The 18,516-nt window shown below is 37.2% G+C and overlaps 2 protein-coding genes across 3 annotated transcripts in view; one reads left to right on the top strand and one right to left on the bottom strand.

Annotated features, from left to right (window-relative positions):
• Positions 1-2,127: 2,127 nt before the first annotated feature.
• The window catches only part of LOC134653111 (von Willebrand factor A domain-containing protein 8), a 50,946-nt gene continuing 34,557 nt past the window's right edge, over positions 2,128-18,516 (top strand). Inside the window, exons 1-5 of the mRNA XM_063508418.1 lie at positions 2,128-2,481; positions 2,856-2,979; positions 4,014-4,149; positions 5,826-5,993; positions 7,802-7,966. Coding sequence (XP_063364488.1) covers positions 2,298-2,481; positions 2,856-2,979; positions 4,014-4,149; positions 5,826-5,993; positions 7,802-7,966 — 777 coding nt within the window. The 5' untranslated portion in view covers positions 2,128-2,297. The remainder of the gene's footprint in view (positions 2,482-2,855; positions 2,980-4,013; positions 4,150-5,825; positions 5,994-7,801; positions 7,967-18,516) is intronic.
• Positions 8,530-17,776, bottom strand: LOC134653105 (inosine-uridine preferring nucleoside hydrolase-like). 2 transcript variants are annotated; one of them, XM_063508407.1, is made up of 8 exons: positions 17,680-17,776; positions 13,761-13,898; positions 12,527-12,626; positions 11,854-12,022; positions 11,280-11,396; positions 10,746-10,879; positions 9,937-10,123; positions 8,530-8,690 (listed from the first exon to the last, which is right to left on the bottom strand). In XM_063508407.1, the coding sequence occupies exons 1-8, from the start codon at positions 17,745-17,747 to the stop codon at positions 8,563-8,565; spliced, it is 1,041 nt and encodes a 346-aa protein (XP_063364477.1). In that variant the 5' UTR covers positions 17,748-17,776; the 3' UTR covers positions 8,530-8,562. The 2 variants fall into 2 exon arrangements, with proteins under 2 accessions (XP_063364477.1, XP_063364478.1); XM_063508408.1 differs by having other exon boundaries at positions 13,761-13,883.

The raw sequence follows: 18,516 nt of genomic DNA, 5'->3' as shown, positions 1-18,516 counted from the left end.
AGAGATATATCCGCCGCGCTGATATATCTGATGGCGACTGTAGGTACACTTCGTTTCAATCTATGTAGTTAGAACTTAGAAACTTTCATTAATCAAATAAAGTTGCATTATTTGTTTCAATTCTTTCTCAAACAAACGAAATTTATTCCACTTATAAAGTGTCATTCTATGGAACTTATTAAACCGTCACACGTTGAAACTGTCAAAAAATATGAATTTACTAGTGAGTTTTGTTTACATAGTTAGCAACAAGTTAGCAAGTTCCACAGAATGACACTTTACAAGGTTAAATTAAAAATAGGAAAATGTTGTATGGTGGGCCTTTAACAAGGTTAAAGATACTTATACATAATATATAGCTGGTCAACCAAATCTTGTCAGTAAAAAAGGCGCGAAATTCAAATTTTCTATGGGACGATTTCCCGTCGCGCCTACATTTTTCAAATTTGCCGCCTTTTTCTACTGTCAAGATCTGGTTGACCAAGTATATGTTCGAACATATTATAACCAGGAGGTTAAAGGACGAAGGAGTTGAGGGAAGGTCAGGTAGGTAAGGTATGAGTTTAGGACTTAAGTATCTATGTATGTATAATAAATGTTGTTGGTATCTTGTTGTTGTGCAGGTTGTACTGTATATTTTGGATTACATTTATTTAAGCATTATGGTCTTTGCGCTAGTTTCCGCCCATGCTCTAGTTTTGCGTCCACTTGACGGATTAGCAAATAAGTAAATTATTTCATTTTGAATTTGCTTCTTGCAAAATATCATTTTTATCTAGATAGATATATTGTTTAGACATTAAGGATTGTAATAAGTCCAAACTTGTGCACGAATGTAAGTTTATAACTTTAATAAGTATTCATTTTCGTCAAGTGGACGAAAACTAGCGCAATGACCCTATATCTCAATTATTTCTAGTGTTCTTTTATAAACAGTTTTATATTTTATATTTGTTATAGTTTATAAATTTGGTTAGATGCATTTTTAAATTATAGTTAGAAGTGTAATTAGTGTTATTCTAATCTGATGTTTCTCAGTACCTATTTGATTTGTTTATCTGGTTAATTGATAGTATTACAGATAAAGAAGCAACATTATATCCTCCTTTATATTATAATATTACTGGTTTTATTAAAGCTACAAAATTAACCACACCCATCTGTACATCCCTCTTGTCTGTCGTTCCTCAGGACGTAGATGTCGTTGATACATAAATCTTACATATACAGAGTATAATATATATTATATGTATCACCTTATATAGCGGAAGGCTGAATACGGAGATACAATTTCATGGTCGTCAGCAAAGCCAATAAAATGGTAATGAAACTTTTTCAGTATAACCGTTCGTCATGCAGACCATGGTCAAATATTGAAAAACACCCTGTATTTTTATACAGGGTGTTTTTCAATATTTGACCATGGTCTGCATGACGAACGGTTATACTGAAAAAAACTTCCTTCCTTGGGCTAGCACATACCTAACTGGCGCGACAGTATCTCGCGGCGAGATAGGGGTAGTCCCTCTTTTATTATTATAGTTAGAAAAAGACGGGTAGTCTATCTCGCCACGAGATACTGTCGCACCAATCATGTGCTAGGCCTTCAGTCCCCAAAATATTATAGGTACCAAAGAGAGGTAGCTTGGCTCACTTAACTATGAAATGTAACATCCCCTATGTATTGTATACCATATACCCTATATTTCGCAAATAAATAACTTATGAGAATATAATCACTACTACTCAAAACACCCATTGCCAATAGGAAACAGCGCGAAATTCTAATTTAAATCATCGCGCCTACATATATTAAATTGTCCGCCTTTTTAAAAAAATACTGAAAAAGTGGATGTGCCAGAGTATATAGAAATAGTGTGTCAAAGGACTGTTCGATTTTAAACATAGAGATATTCATACTATCTTTATCTTACACTAGTACTAGCACCCAAAAGACAAGGATGAGTATAGTTTTTTTGGTTCCTATTTACTGACAAGATTTGGTTGACCAGCTATATATATGCAATGCAACACGAATTTAAAATTGAATATTTTTATAAACTTTCCGGTGTGAAAAACAATGTACGGAACAGTTTTCCAATCAGCTGTGAAATGTCAACAATGTCACTTTGATTTGAAGTGACGTGACCTACTTAGAGACTTTGGACTCGCAGATTTTATGGCGAATTATATTTAATATTTATATTAAACAAAGTCCATTCTCTGCTGCCATGGCGTAGCGTAATACATATAAATATCAGTCTATTTAATTGTGTTGGCCTCTTTTCAAAATAACCATGTACAATCCTGCAGTAACTGTTAGGCGAATCGATGTTTTGATTCGTATTTTGAGCGGTCGCAATGCGATTTTAAGAGCAAATCCTGTCCGAGCCTATTCTAGTGAAGGAAAAGTAACAATTGGAGATGTTAGTAAGGAGATTAAAACTCCTAAGAAGATCGAATATGTGCCAAGGAAATATTGTAAGTTGATAGTTCATTTCCGTGTTGTTATAACCTATAAAAGTTTTGTAAAGTTCCTTTAACTCTTTCAAATTGGTATCCCTCGGGCGTTAAGCATTAATTTAATACGCCTCATTTTTTTAAATCGTATAGGCAGATAACGATATGGCTTCACTTCAATATTAATAAGAGTATGATGCAAGAATTGCAAGAAGTATGATATAGTTGGTCAAACCAATTTGTCAGTCAGTAAGAACCAGGAAAACTATACTCATCCTTTTCTTTTGGGTACTAGTACTACTGTAAGACAAAGATAGTATGATTCTTTCTGTGTATATTTGAAATGAGACAGTCCTTTGACAAACTATATGTTATTGGTGTTATTACCATTTCAGTGGCAGTGGAGAACTCTGAATTCAAGTATTTGTCTCAGAGTAGCTTAAGAAATTTAAGATGGATGATGCAGAAAGATTCACTTGGGCAGGACATGTTTTTGTTAGGCAGGCCTGGACCTAGTCGGTAAGTATTAAATATGTCTTAAATATGACTGCTTCACAATGATTATAAACTCCTGACAACTGGCATCCTACATGTAGTACATAAGCCCCAATTAACTGTAGACTTTTTGTCATTAGTCGCTTTGACTGAGTTAACACATTCAGTGCCGAATACCCGTCTACCTATTTTAAGATTTCGGACCTAGGCCGGACAACCACATAGTCGGGATCGTGGTACTACAGCGTTATATGACGACATTTTTGTGGCCTGGCGCGGATGTCTTGTTTGGCTGGGTGGCAATTTAATGAATGTGTTAATAAATAAGCTGGCTTTTTAAACCTGCAGATCATTGTGACAGTAGTTTATTTCTACAGTTTGTAGTAAAAATAGAATTAATCAATATTCAATAGTTATAAGCATATTTTTTTTATTGAAAACCTATGAATATTGTTTACAATATTTAATATCTCTCTGAAGTGCAGACAAACTTATCTGTTGTGTAAAATATTAATAAACATTATCTTTATAACTTTGTTTTATTAGCATTCACGCAAAAACCGTGAGAGATAAAAAACTGTGTTATAGGTTGCGAAAATTATTATATTGTCGAATTTGTTATTTATTACTCTGACAAATTAAATAATTTATTATTTTTTTATTCATCATCATCTTCCTCGCGTTGTCCCGGCATTTTGCCACGGCTCATGGGAGCCTGGGGTCCGCTTGGCAACTATTTTTATTTTTTTATTGTTATTTTTATATTATTATTCTTTATTCATTTAATTTCATAGATTAGGTTATTTATAATATGAATATAAAAGTAAAATATAAAAACACTTACAAAACAATAAAAAATACATATAAACACATTATAAAAAACCTAACCTAGGATGCCACCGGCAGCGGCAAGGCCCAAGCTACCGGTGGTCAGGGCTGCAGAGAGAGGAACCGGCGGACTATCCGCGCCGTGTCCAAGGTCACCGCCTTCTGCATCAGACCCTTGATCCAACCACCTAGCGAGAGTCTCTCAAGATATTATTATTATTATTTTATAGGAGAAAAGTAGCCCTTCAATATTTGGAGCTGACTCAGAGAGAGCTTGAGTATGTGGCACTGTCTCGAGATACAACTGAGGCAGACTTAAAGCAGAGAAGAGAAATACAACAGTCAACTGCTAAATACTTTGATCAGGTATTGTTTTATACTAAATTTTGTTAAATTTACCATTAGCTTTAACCATAAGGGATTCGTATAGGAGGCGCAAGCGCGTATGTACTGTTCGCCCTTAAAGTTGGTCAAAGACGGCTAGTTTTTCTAAGATGTCGCATGAAATGACTAGTGGCAGACGTGGCTCACTCCGCGATTTCGTCGCTTTGCTACAGGTAGCTAAAAGTACATCCGTTCCACACCAATTTTGGTGGCTAGCCATAAGCCGCGCGTGGCGCTGTCGCCACCTAGCGGCCATATCTGTCCTGATCGTAACAGACGCGTTTTATTAGAGAGTGAGTCTTCTGTACCTAGTACCATTATTTATTCTGTGCTAGTGGTGTAAAGGAGGCTCTTAGGTTTGGGTTACCAGACGTCAGGAATTTTCCTGACATGTCAGGAATTTTGGCCGTTTGTCAGGAATGCGGCCGGAATACGAAAATGTCAGGAATTTTAGTGAATTAACTATATGTGCCTAAAAAGGTAGGTACATTATTCAAATTTACTTATGAAGCATACATAGATATCGCATACGGCTAGACCCCCCCGTCGCCCGCCGATACGAGTCAGGAATTTTGTCAGGAAATTCCAAATTTGGATATGGTCACCCTTTCTTAGGTCCTCTGTTGCTCTGTCGTGTTGTAGATGTTTCTCTCGGCTGTGTTTCTGTGTAGTTTATTGCCAGGTGAGGTTGCTGTAACAGGAAGCGTCAGCATTTACTATGCGAATGTCAAAGAACGCTTTCCTTGCAGGTTCCCTGTCCCACACACTGTTTAATAATAAATCCCCTATGAGGGCTGGTTGTGTACTTGTGTCGCAGTGGCATCGCGCATTATGGGTTCAATTGTCCAGTCGCCATCTAATCCTGTTTATAATTTTATGAAAATTCCATGAATATACTATTATTTCGACACACCAATTTCTGCTCATTTCGACATTCCTTTATAGACATAGTACAATTGATTGACACAATTCTAGGGATTGAGAGGGCAAGCTATGATGGCGCCGTCTGTTAAATACTTCAACCGGCCAACCCCAATGCCTTGGCAATGTGAAAACCGGTTTCAAGACACACATTCAAGAGGGGCTTGACTCTGTTTTTGAAGTGAAAACTTCTTTAGCGGCGCTGGGCACTTTTTGAGGTGGGGAAAAAATGATAAACTCGAGACAGCGTAAGGCGATCACGTGACCGTAAGGTTTAGATGGCCACTCATTTAGATGGCATTGAAATCAATAAAAAAAAACTCAATGACATTACATGAAAAAGGTTCTAATCTTGTACGGGCTGAAATACGAGGATCTCACAGTTACATACTAACTTTATATCACTCAAATATAATTCAATAAAGCTACATCTTGATGAAATCGCTAATAAAAGTGAACTCTAGTACTGGTGAATAAAACTCAAAATATCATGACCAAATATATTTAGATGCGAGGTCTGCAAGGTAACTTTACAATTTCTATTCGAATTTTAAACAATTAACGCTATTTGAATTTCTAATTTTAAACAAGCTCAATGACCAGCAATTTCGGAACTAAAGTTTTTTAATAGAAAGGAGGATGGGTCAATTATACATAGTGCTGCAGACATTTTGGACTAGTCATTGAGTTTTCACTTCTGTCGGCACTCCCGGAGTGCAACCCGTTGTTTTTTTTAGAGTGCCGTCCGAGCAGCAGTCGAAGGTCGCGTGCTAGTACTCGAAGGCATAGAGAAAGCAGAGCGCAATGTGTTGCCTGTGCTAAATAACTTGCTGGAGAACAGGGAGATGCACCTTGAAGATGGCAGATTTTTGGTGCCCGCAGCCAGATATGACAAGTTATTAAAGGTAAGTTCATATGTTGCTCATTTCTTTGATGTTCAATCGTAGGAAAAACAAACCATCTAATTTTCATTGCTGAAACTAAAAGCAATCGCTGCTTTGTCGATAGTGTTGTGAATAACGCTCATTTCGAGGCTTAAAGACTCGAACCCTTAAGACTCTCAAGGCTTAACGCCTCAAAGGCGGCAAAGGCGATTTCTTACATCCATACGCGTAAAATAAATAAATAAAATTTTCAAATATAGTCGAGTCTTCAAGACTTACGAGTCTTGAGGGCTCGAGTCTTTAAGCCTAAAAATAAGCGTTATTCACAACACTGTTTGTCGATGAAAATTGAATTTTTGAATTTTGTTCGGCGATTAGAAACGCTAGACGGAATAGTCCCTAAGACGGAATTAGTCACATTGACCTTACGTCAAATGCTTTAACAAAATATTAATTTCTTTGAAATACAACCCATGTGCAAAAAGTGCTTAGGGTGACAAAAATAAGTTCATCGGTACTACTTCAACGACGGGGCTGCTCCAAATATATTGTAGCATCGTTCCGACCCCTATATCGCAGGAAAAATGCTAACGGCGCGAGCTAGCCGCGCGGCTCGCACGGAGCTAGCGCCATCTATCGAAACGTTAAATCATTAGCTGTTAGTACGTCCTGAATCTATCTTCACAGGTCTGCCGACATCAGGCAGTTTCATTTCGCTACTTTGCCATGAACTCGTTGCAGCTTTCGTTTAAGTGTATGAAGTTGTAAACGATTTAATACGGCATGTGAATCGCTTAATTATGGTGACAACATGGCACCGAGAACCGAGAAACGATTGCTACGATCATTGCATCAATGGGTGCCATCATTGGATACCTCCGAACAATAATTCTGCGCTACCACAAGAAACAGCGTCGTAACAGCCATTTGAAAACTCATTCAATAGACTAGTTGTCAATTTTTTAATGATATTAGTCGATCCGGTTTGTTTTGAGGATCATATGTCTATATGGGACACATTGCATTAAAACAATACAAAATTCAGAAAGAACGATACATAGAGTCTTACGAATTATTATATGCGTTTCCTGCGACTTTCTCTGCATGGAATTCCAGCAGTTAGCATAAGTATAGGCGCCTGAATTAAATCTAATGGCAATAATTTTGAGCATAATATGCTTAATTGCTTACACCAATTAACTGGGAACTCATTATTTTTCTCATTTCCATCCTTCTTTTCACCCTTCTTTCGGTTTAAAGAGTATTTATTGTCTAAAGATGTCTTTAGGGATGACTTCCGACATAAAAACTATCCTATGTCCTTCCCCGGTACTCAAACTGTCTCTATGCCAAATTTAAACTAAGCCTGTTCAGCGATTTAAGCGTTAAGAGGCAACATACAGACACACTTTCGCATTTATAATATTAGTATGGAGTTTTTTTTATTTTGGAAGTAAAGGAAAAATACTTAAATTTTGAAATTTGAGGTCTTGCATACTTATATATTTACAATTTTATACATATTAAAGTGGAAACATTACTGTCTTGGGTGAGAGCAAAAGTACATATTAGCTTAGCACCCCTCTGCGTAATTTTTATATGCAGGGGTGCTAATCTAATAGTTTAGCGGACTGTACATTACAATGTACGTATTTGTTGCAATTTAATTTGAACTTTTCTTGTTTTTTTCAAACAAATAAAATTCATCCCAATTTAGGTACTTATGCAACAAGGTTCAAATTAATAATAATAAAATGTTGTATGGTGGGCATTACGAGGTTATACCAAATTAGCCATGTATTAATAATGATTGTTTTTTTGCGTACTAGGAGCACGGTGAAGAAGAACTATCAAAATGGCGCCTAGTACGTGTCGATGAGAACTTCCGCGTGATAGCACTAGGCTTGCCAGTGCCGCGGTACAGCGGGCAGCCTTTGGACCCTCCGCTACGCTCGCGGTTCCAAGCGAGGGACGTCGTCACCATCGGTTTTGGGGTGAGTTTCTTGGGCTCTTGGAAATCTGAATTAGAATCACTTGCTACGCTCCTGATTCTATTACAGAAAATTTTGTTTGCTCTCTTGTTGCACAAATGTAACGTTATCTATGAAAAGGGACCTTATTGTCGATGGCGCTTACGCCATTATTAACGATACTCCGATATAAATACAATGCCGCGCTACGCTGTGCGGCGTAAGCGCCATCGACAATAAGGTCCCTTGGAATCGCCTTTAAGAGCTTTCCCCTTATCTGAAATGACTAATATTTGTACGTTATCGGCAGACGGTTTTGTACAGAAAATGACAGGCAAGGCGTCTCCTATTACTAAATGTTCTAAGCACGGCGCCTAGGCGGGAAAATTTAGTGTTCGAGAGAAAACCGTGAACGATTTTTAAAATTACTTACCATACTTACAGATTTAGCTGTCACTACCATATTCGATAAAATCTCGTATACGGTAACGGTATATGGAAAAATATAACGCCGTGTGAACCTAGCCTTAGGACGATATAGAAAAAACACACATTTTGTTCATGTTGTTATAATTTATAATCACAGTCTAAAATCCTTACTACAACTACGCATGTTTATTCTATAGTTCAGCAGAAAAAATGGTTAGAAGTAATTCCTTCAGTTCTTCCTGGATAATTTGGTTGATGATTTTCACGTTCGCTTCCTCTATTGTTGTAAAATTATTAGTGTTAATACCTCTTTGTTCACCTGAAAATATAAGTCATGTTTAAGCAATTCAAAATAGTGTTTTTAAAATTTTGAATTGAACGCTGTATGTCATAAAAAAAACCTCACAGACACGCCTAAGTTCCGGGCGCAAGCGAGCTAATGTAAACCTTAATTGAAAGTGTGAAGGTTACTTTGACAGCGTCCGCCATAATACTTAGGCACACTTGCACCATCCCACTAACCCGGCGTTAAGCGGTTAAACCCAAAGAGAATATAATCACTACGTTTTAGTTAAACCGTTAACCCAGTGTCAAATTGTATTGGTAACCATGGTAACTCCAGGTTTAACCGGTTAACCCCGGGGTAGTGGAATGGTGCAAGTGGGCCTTAATAGTTGTCTCTGGCGCCATGGGAGTGTGGGCACGACTAGTGGCGACGATTTTGTTCTTGGCGTTCAAAAGGTTAACAAACGTGAAAAGAATTTCGCAACAATGAATTTTTCAAAAAAAGACTCGGTGACGTCACTAACTACGTGCTCAGTTCAATTCACTTCCTTGTAATTGTATATTGTCGTTTTTAGGGTTCCGTACCCAAAGGGTAAACACCCTATTACTAAGACTCCGCTGTCCGTCCGTCCGTCCGTCCGTCCGTCTGTCACCAGGCTGTATCTCACGAACCGTGATAGCTAGACAGTTGAAATTTTCACAGATGATGTATTTCAGTTGCCGCTATAACAACAAATACTAAAAACAGAATAAAATAAAGATTTAAGTGGGGCTCTCATACAACAAACGTGATTTTTGACCGAAGTTAAGCAACGTCGGGCGGGGTCAGTACTTGGATGGGTGACCGTCTTTTTGCTTGTTTTGCACTATTTTTTGTTGATGGTGCGGAACCCTCCGTGCGCGAGTCCGACTCGCACTTGGCCGGTTTTTATACTGATATGATGATATCATGTTTCACGTGACACACTTTAATTCGTCTACATACGCATATGCAACTCGAGCATTTGACACAATTTGATTCGATTGATTCGTAAATTATGTCTACGGTGACCACTTTAGATACATCATGTATGTTTCTATTACGAATCTGACAAGTTTTTAGAAATAGAAATTGTTTATTCGTGGCAAAAAAACAGATAAAAAGAGAAACAAAAAACAAACTACTATGTACTTACTACTGCTAGGTACTACTAATGTCTACTAGTAACGTTTGTATACAACTTTCCTATTTTTATAATTCTTACCGAAATATTTTATTTGAAAATTGTGTGTCAACTTACCGCATAAAATAATGTCATTTTGGGAATACTTGACATCTCCTACTATAGTATCATTTAGTACCACGCCCAAAACAATTGGGTCCAATAGGGACCAATAATCTGAATACGTTATAGAAATCCTTTCAAAGCTGTTTAGAGATGTTATTATTTTAGTTGGTATGGCTCCTAGTACTTGCTCGCGCCATTGCTGTAATAAAACACAATATACTTACTCGTATATACATTTAGTTACTTTTGCCGAAGGGCCACAAAACGTCTGTCGGACTTGGGGGCCGATTTTTGAATTTCGAGCACTCGGTATCCCTTTAATTAACTACTAGGCATTTAAATACAACTAAAATAATTGTAAACGCGTGGTCAATACCACTACATTCTCAATTTCTATTGCCCGTATTTCAAAAATAGCATTTCGCCGTTTTCCATTTCCAGATTTTCGAGTGACGAAGTCGAGCGATCGAAATTAAAAAAATCTGCCCCTTAGTCGTTGGTACTGGCAGAGTCGTTCGCTCAACGAACTAGAATAATAAGATGTAAATGTAGTGAAGGGACGCCCCGCCGGAAACAGGCTGCTATTTTCGTTGCTGCAGCAACGGTGCAACAGCAACGCTGCTGTAGTCACAGTCGGAATGTGACCTTAAATTGTGTTGGTTGTAGATATAACTGCGGGTATACCTACCTAATTACCTATAGCGATTGTCATTTAAATAGCGATATCGAGAACCTGTTCGCTGACAAAGATTATTAGCGTGGTTTCTTGCTATTTGATAAAACAGGTTTGTGAACGTATAAACATTTTGTTCAGAGCTTACTCGGGTTATATTTTTAGTTCCAACTTGCGAGAAGGGTAGAATTGTCACTTTATCCGGGTTAGCGTTTCGCATGATTACATGATATGCTTCTGCATCTTGTTCTGCGTTAAACTCTGGAGTTGGTTCAGATTCACCTGAAATTAATAGTAAAGATAGAAAATTTCGACTCTCTCGTTTGCGGTAGATCCTTAGATTGTGACGAATTGTGGAAGTAGCGCCCCCTACCAGGCGTGGCTCACTCCGCGATTTCTCCGCTTTGCAACGCTTTGCGCTTTGCACAAGAACATCCGTTCCACACCAATTTTGGTGGCTAGCCATAAGCCGCGCGTGGCGCTGTCGCCACCTAGCGGCCATATCTGTCCTGATCGTAACAGACGCGTTTTGTTAGAGAGTGAGTCTTCTGTACCTAGTACTATTATTTATTCTGTGCCCCTACGCAGAGTTTCGCGTAATATTCCGCATTGAGAAGAAGGTAATAAAGTAACAGACACACTAATTTTACATGAGATGATTTTGGTGGCATTGTATACTTACTGTAAACGTGCCCCGCGCCCACATACAGATGCGAGAGCCTACTAACCAATTGTGGCTCTAGTCGCATCGCCAACGCAATATTCGTTAGTGATCCGATCGCAGCTAGTGTTACTTCACCTGAACAAATAAATAAAACAGGCTCTATGTTATAAAGCGAAATTGATGAAAAGTGCCTAAGCGAAAAATTGGCGAAAGCCTCTTACGAACCGGCGTGTTCAGCTTACGCGGCTAACTTATATGTTGTTGTATGGGTGAATGTCTCTACATATATTGTTAACAGCCATTTCTTAGTTATTAAATTGCACAACGGGACTTAATCGCGTATCCAAGTTTTAAGATTTACCTCCGTTTCTAGGACGGCGTTGTCGCCGTGGTCTCGGAGAAGACTGGCTAAAGTTGACATCATCTTCTAGCCGCGCGAGTTTTTCGAACTAAGTACTCACACTTGGTCTTGTTTATCATTTCTTATAGTTTCTAATGAGAATGTTAATAGGGGGATTTATACAAATAGGTATACTGTATTTAGGTTTGACCCTAACGAAATTATGTCAACGCCTTATGTACTAAAAATTACCTGGGTGCTTATTAACCAGCTCAATGATCCCCAAAGCCGCATGAATCGATTCGGCTTCAATGGGCTGAATCGGCTGGTTTTCGTTGTCGCCCAGACCGTCTACGCCGAACCAGTCTTCGGCAGGTATTGAGATCACTAGGGAGGTGGTGCTGCCACGGTATATTGGGACCTGAGACATTTCAACTGTTTAGTTTTTTGACAAAAAAAAATATACAACCCTTTTTTATAGCTGATTGTACTTTCCTTTTAACATTAAATTTAGTTCATTAATTTAGATATAATAGATTTAGACTACCTGGCAAACCGCCATGGCTCCGCCATTTTTAAAAGTCACGAAAAACTGAACCGCCAAAAAAATCTACATAATTATCTAACCCTCACCAAATTTTATGAGAATCGGTTTTAAAATGCGACCTGGGGCCCGTTTCTCAAAAGCTTGTAACTTGTAACACAAGTGGAAGTCCCTTTCTAACAAAAGCTGTCATAAAGTCAAGCCCCTAGTGTAGAAACCAGCTCTGTAAGTGACATCCGCTTGTATTACAAGTTACAAGCTTTTGAGAAACGAGCTCCTGTAGATGAGAACAACCGGAGAGCCGGACATACAAGCATTTTTGCCTCGACTGAAATGGAATCTTCGCTTTCTTTCGGACAGTAAAACATAAAAAATAGTTACATCACGCCTCCCCGCTATGTCTAATATCCTTTGTGTGTTGAGGAAAGCCTGGCTTTCATTCACGTTCCCATGAGTACTTGTTAGTGCTATGAGTGTTGGCCTGAAATAATAAAAAAGCGGCCAAGTGCGAGTCGGACTCGCCCATGAAGGGTTCCGTATTTAGGCGATTTAAGACGTATAAAAAAAAAACTACTTACTAGATCTCGTTCAAACCAATTTTCGGTGGAAGTTTACATGGTAATGTACATCATATATTTTTTTTAGTATTATCATTCTCTTATTTTAGAAGTTACAGGGGGGGGGGACACACATTTTACCACTTTGGAAGTGTCTCTCGCGCAAACTATTCAGTTTAGAAAAAAATGATATTAGAAACCTCAATATCATTTTTGAAGACCTATCCATAGATACCCCACACGTATGGGTTTGATGAAAAAAAAATTTTTGAGTTTCAGTATGGGGAACCCCAAAAATTTATTGTTTTTTTTCTATTTTTGTGTGAAAATCTTAATGCGGTTCACAGAATACATCTACTTACCAAGTTTCAATAGTATAGTTCTTATAGTTTCGGAGAAAAGTGGCTGTGACATACGGACGGACAGACAGACGGACAGACGGACAGACGGACAGACAGACATGACGAATCCATAAGGGTTCCGTTTTTTGCCATTTGGCTACGGAACCCTAAAAACGCGTATAAAGATATTATGTAATACCTTTTTACGCGGCTAAGGTATGATAATACTATTACTTATTCTGTGGCTAAGGCCCACTTGCACCATCCCACTAACCCGGGGTTAAGCGGTTAAACCGTTAACCTAGTATCAAATTGTACTGGTAACCATTGTAACTCCAGGTTTAACCGGTTAACCCCGGGTTAGTGAAATGGTGCAAGTGGGCCTAAGTGTTCTATTCTACATAATTTTATGTATGTACTATGTATTATTTCCAATAAGATTTAAGGGGCTACCCCTTTTCTTGCCCCTCGTGCTGTTTCCCTATTCGACAGTATCCCTGTTTAGATAACAAATGGTATGTACCTACTTACTTAATGAGTATTGATTGTTAGGGGAACAATGGAAATCATTAATTTATATACATTAGAGTTAGGAGCGAAAATAAATTCCTCGCAAATATTTATAATTTCCATAATGTCAATGTCCAGGGAGGAAAATGGGGACTACGTTTGTAAGGAGAAGCAGTTGTCCACTTTCCTCTTTAAGGAAAGACTTACCCATCAAAGTATTTTTCATAAAGAAGAGCCATAAATATAGCCATAGCGTCGTCTGCGCCCCCGTCGTGGTCTATTATTAGTTTGCTTGTAGGACCATTATCATTGCTGTCGTCATTACTAGTGCTGAAATAATAAACACTGTACTAAATTAACATAACTGAAATGACCATATCAACTCCCCCCATACTACCCCCCCTTCAACTGGCGACGCTTTTGGACGGATTTTACCTAAAATGGCTTCCGCGTCAGGCGTGGCTACAAGTACCTACATGCAGCCCACACCAATTTTGGTGTCTAGCCATAGTAGTTGCCGCGCACCGCGCACCGCTACGGAACGGACGCCTGCTCGCGCTTGCGCCACCTAGCGAGTATCTGTCGTAATAGACGCGTTTTGTTAGAGAGTGAATCTTCTGTACCTATAGTACTACTTATTACTCGTATTATAACATATTATGCCATGCATGCGCCAGCTCCGTGCACCCACCCACGCTAGCGGACGCCCTTAGACACAAATAATTTGCATCATACGTCTAAAAAAGTACATTATTAAAGAAAGTTGACGTTAACACGGCATACACACTACATATATGTATTAGCAGAAAACTATTAAACTAGCAACATTGTATGTTCTAAGTACATATATGTATCTGTGTTTAATTTGTATGACACCATAAAGTGTATGAATGAACGGGGATTCCCTGAACGAAACTACTGTTTTTTTATAAGTATTTTATTCTTCTTATCGTGTGAAGGGATCATAACTAGATAATATTTTATTATGTAACACGTTCTAATAGGTGTAGTTAGATGCCAGCTCTTGATCGGTAGCAACAACGATTATCGTTTTAGCCTCGGTAACGATGACATTTATCTTATGTAAGCAAAAGATAAGATAAGTGTAGGTATTAGTCTTGTATTATATTATCTATTTTTAAGTATTAGCAAAACTACTCTGGTTCTTGATTCCCATCTGTCATTTGATAAGAAGCAATATCATTATCACTAGTTATCACACCAAAAACTCGTATACGTAGGATGTTTCACTTTTGTATGGAGAAATAAAACGTTGTGATATTTTTCCTGACTTTGCTCACTAATCGGGTCTCCCCACTCTAAAAACTATCTATTTCAATTTTCATAATAATCGGTAACGTTTAAAGGTTTGACAAATTAAAAATGTAGAGGGAGAACCCCATACATTGCGTGAAAATTAACTATTTTTTTTAATAACAAAATATAATGAACTGATACTAAAATCTAATGAAAAAACTGATTTTTGCGTCTAAAACACGATAAAACTTTTCCTTTGGAAACATGTGGAAAAACTAAAAAAATCTTAATTAGAACATTTATCGAGTAACCAAAATCCATGTTAACTACTAATTTTAAAATGGATTTATATGTAGAAGGTTCAGTATCACACTACTCACCGCTTTAATGGTAGCCGCTTAAACCATTTTCTACCCTCCGATGTAGAGTCGTTGGTTATTTGAGAAAACTTTGTTGATGTTGTGCAACCTCTAAATATGCACCGATTTTAAATTTTTTTTGGTAGATAATATTTTTTAATCAGGAAGAACCAGAATTCGAGCAAAGTCAGATGAAAATCGAAAATTCGGACAAATGAAACACCCTGAAATAAACAATAGACAAAGGATAAGCCGTTCACAACACAAATCGGACGACTATATACTTCGTTTTAGAAAATTCAAATTAACATGTAATACGGAAGCAGGGATGTTGCGGATGCAGATTTTTTGACATCCGCGGATGCGGATGCGGATGCGGATATTTAAAGGCTCACATCCGCGGATGCGGATGCGGATGCGGATATTTAAAGGCTCACATCCGCGGATGCGGATGCGGATGCGGATGTCAAGATTAGGTACTTAGAAAACGTCAAATATTACATTTTTAGTATTTTTTATTTAAAAAAACGACACGTTTAGTATTTGAGCAAGAATATAGGTGCGTTATATTACTTATATTTAATAAACAGTAACTTGGCCGACTTTTCTGGATCTAGCTAGACGTTTTCGTTATAGGTAATGACGAAATTACCTAGCGCTAAGACGTTCCTGTACCGACTTGTTAGACATTCGCATCCGCATAAGCTCCGCATCGATTTTATGCGGATGCGGATGCAGATGCGGATGTTGAAAACAATGCGGAAGTTCCGCGGTTGCGGATGCGGATGTTCGCAACATCCCTGTACGGAAGTGTAGTGTAGTAGGTACTAAGGGGTCATCCTTTAATACATCACACGTTTAGGGGGAGGGAGGGGGTCAAGAAAATGTGACATATTGTGACATGGGGGAGGGAGGAGTCACAAACTTTGTGACGTCACTTTAACTTCATCAGTAACCAAAAATTTATTAAAATTATTTTATTCGCTGTACATTTAAATAACAAGTTTTTTAAACGATAATCGTTTTATTTGTTTAATTTTCTTTCCTAAGCAGTTTTGGGTTATAAAATTACTAATATTTATATTGTCAAAAATATTTTGATATAATATTAATAATACTTAGGTACTTACTTAATTCGATTTGGCGATTTCGTAGAAAAAATGGGACGTCACACTAGGGGGGAGGGGTTTGCCAAATGTGAACAAGTGTGACAAGGAGGGGGGAGGGATCAAAAAACCTAGAAATTCGTGTGACGTAATTAATGGATGACCCCTAAAGACAATTATATCTTTTCTAATTTAGCAACACAAAATATACAATTTCAAAACACGTGTCAACATTATTATGAAGATTTCGAAAGTCATAGTGCGTATTTTTAGGAATATCGTACAAAGGAATTTTGATACATGACGCTACATACAAGGATGCGTATTCTGATTTTTCTGGATGTGTTGTGGATATGATATGCCAGTTTTAAAAGTGACGTTGTTGGAGAAATGGCGTATTTAACACTGACATATGATATCGGTAACATACAGTATCGGTAACAGATCAAATTCATAACCTGTAATTACAATCAGAATACGTCTCCTACTGTGGGAGCATTGTAAAAGGATAACCTCTATAGGTATAGGTACTTACTTAGGTCAAGTGTATGTTTATGTTAAGAAGTTATTCTGGTTAACAACATAATATGTAAACAAAATGCAAATAAAGTAACTTTAATATTGCTAGAGTCTGATTTAAATATAATCAAAGTTTAAACAGTGATAATTTTATTTCATAGAAATCGTTAGAGCCGTTTCCGAGATCCCCGAAATATATATACAGTGTGGAAAAATAAGTCGGGCCCTGGAGGTAATAAAAAAATCTCTAACAAACATTTGGTCTTAAAAATAAAATTGATCGTAAAATCTAACATTAACTTTATTTTATTATCAATTTGTTACGTGTTTTTTACTTGTTGAAAGTGAACAGTAAGTACTAGGTAATGTTCATTAAAGAACTTGTGTACCAAATAGGTATTCTTCATGGATATCTTGTACGACAGACGAGAGTAAGACCAAATGTTTGTTAGAGAAATTTTATCCTGAATAATAATCCTATCGATTAGTATAATAAAATAGCGAGTGTTTGTTTTTTTTTTATTTTAGTTGGAGTCCCGGGCCGGGCAAGCGAGTTTTAGAAAATCTTTGAATGCAGTTTTGTTTCTTTTTAAAAATAAAGGAATGTCTCCTTTAAGTAAAATGAGCCAACTTAAAGATTTAAGGTAGTTTCCCTCCAGGGCCCGACTTATTTTTCCACACTGTATAAATAAATAAACAAGAATTGATAATTTATAGATAAATAGATTATCTTTTTACTGTCCTGTAAATAAAAAAATGTAACTCCAAAACATACAATGTACTTAGTTTCAAAGAAAACAAAATTGTTACACACTAGTCAAGAAATCAAAATTACGAAAATAGCAAAAGCGTTCTATAAACACAGATTATCATATAGATACTCACCTTATCGGAATAAAAACAACAACGAAAACTGTCACTAATACAATCCAGTTACATTTCCGCACATCCATTTGTGAAGAAAGATTCACTATATTTAGCCGGAAACAGACACGACCGACTCGTACTCAAGATCGTCTAATCTGAGACTCAGCGGCCATTTCTATCCAGCTAATCTAACTGATACCATTCAGTTATCAACTTATCATGCATTTCGCTCATACTTGTCTATATAATATGTATATTGGTGCGAGGAAGACGCGCGATAACTAAATGATATGATTTAAATATAATTCTGATGCCAATGTACGTTCGAATTGGCCTGTGAGTTACCTACTTATTCAATTGTATTTATAATTTACGCTCACATAGGTACGTATATAGTAAACGTTTGTATGTGCATACCATACGCAAATTGCTTTTCGGGTCGTTACACTCGTTATTTTTATTCGTGACACATTATTTGACAGTTCACATAGGTCAAGTATGAAAGTTTGTCCACGAAAGTTGTCATTATCGCCACGGGTGATATATTACACAGGGTGGAATTTTCTAATACCACCTGGAGGGAAAGTACTCTAAATAATAGAGATAGCAAATTTCACTCAAAAGAAACATTCCTTTATTTTGGAAAAGAAACAAAACTGCATTCAAAGATTTAAAAAAAAAAACGCTTACCTCACCAGAAATCGAATCGGATAAAAAAATTCTGTACTTTTATAGCACAAATCAATAAGACAATCATAAGGATCGAATCACTCTTATAAACATGGTAAATTAAATAACAGGATAAGCTTGAAAAACAAGATAATGCAATTTTACTCAAGGATCAATCGGATTACT

The sequence above is a fragment of the Cydia amplana genome, chromosome 12 (assembly GCF_948474715.1).
Source record: "Cydia amplana chromosome 12, ilCydAmpl1.1, whole genome shotgun sequence".
Taxonomy (NCBI): Eukaryota; Metazoa; Arthropoda; class Insecta; order Lepidoptera; family Tortricidae; genus Cydia; species Cydia amplana.
Note: the sequence above shows the minus strand (reverse complement) of the source record. Positions and strands in the feature narration are given on the sequence as shown.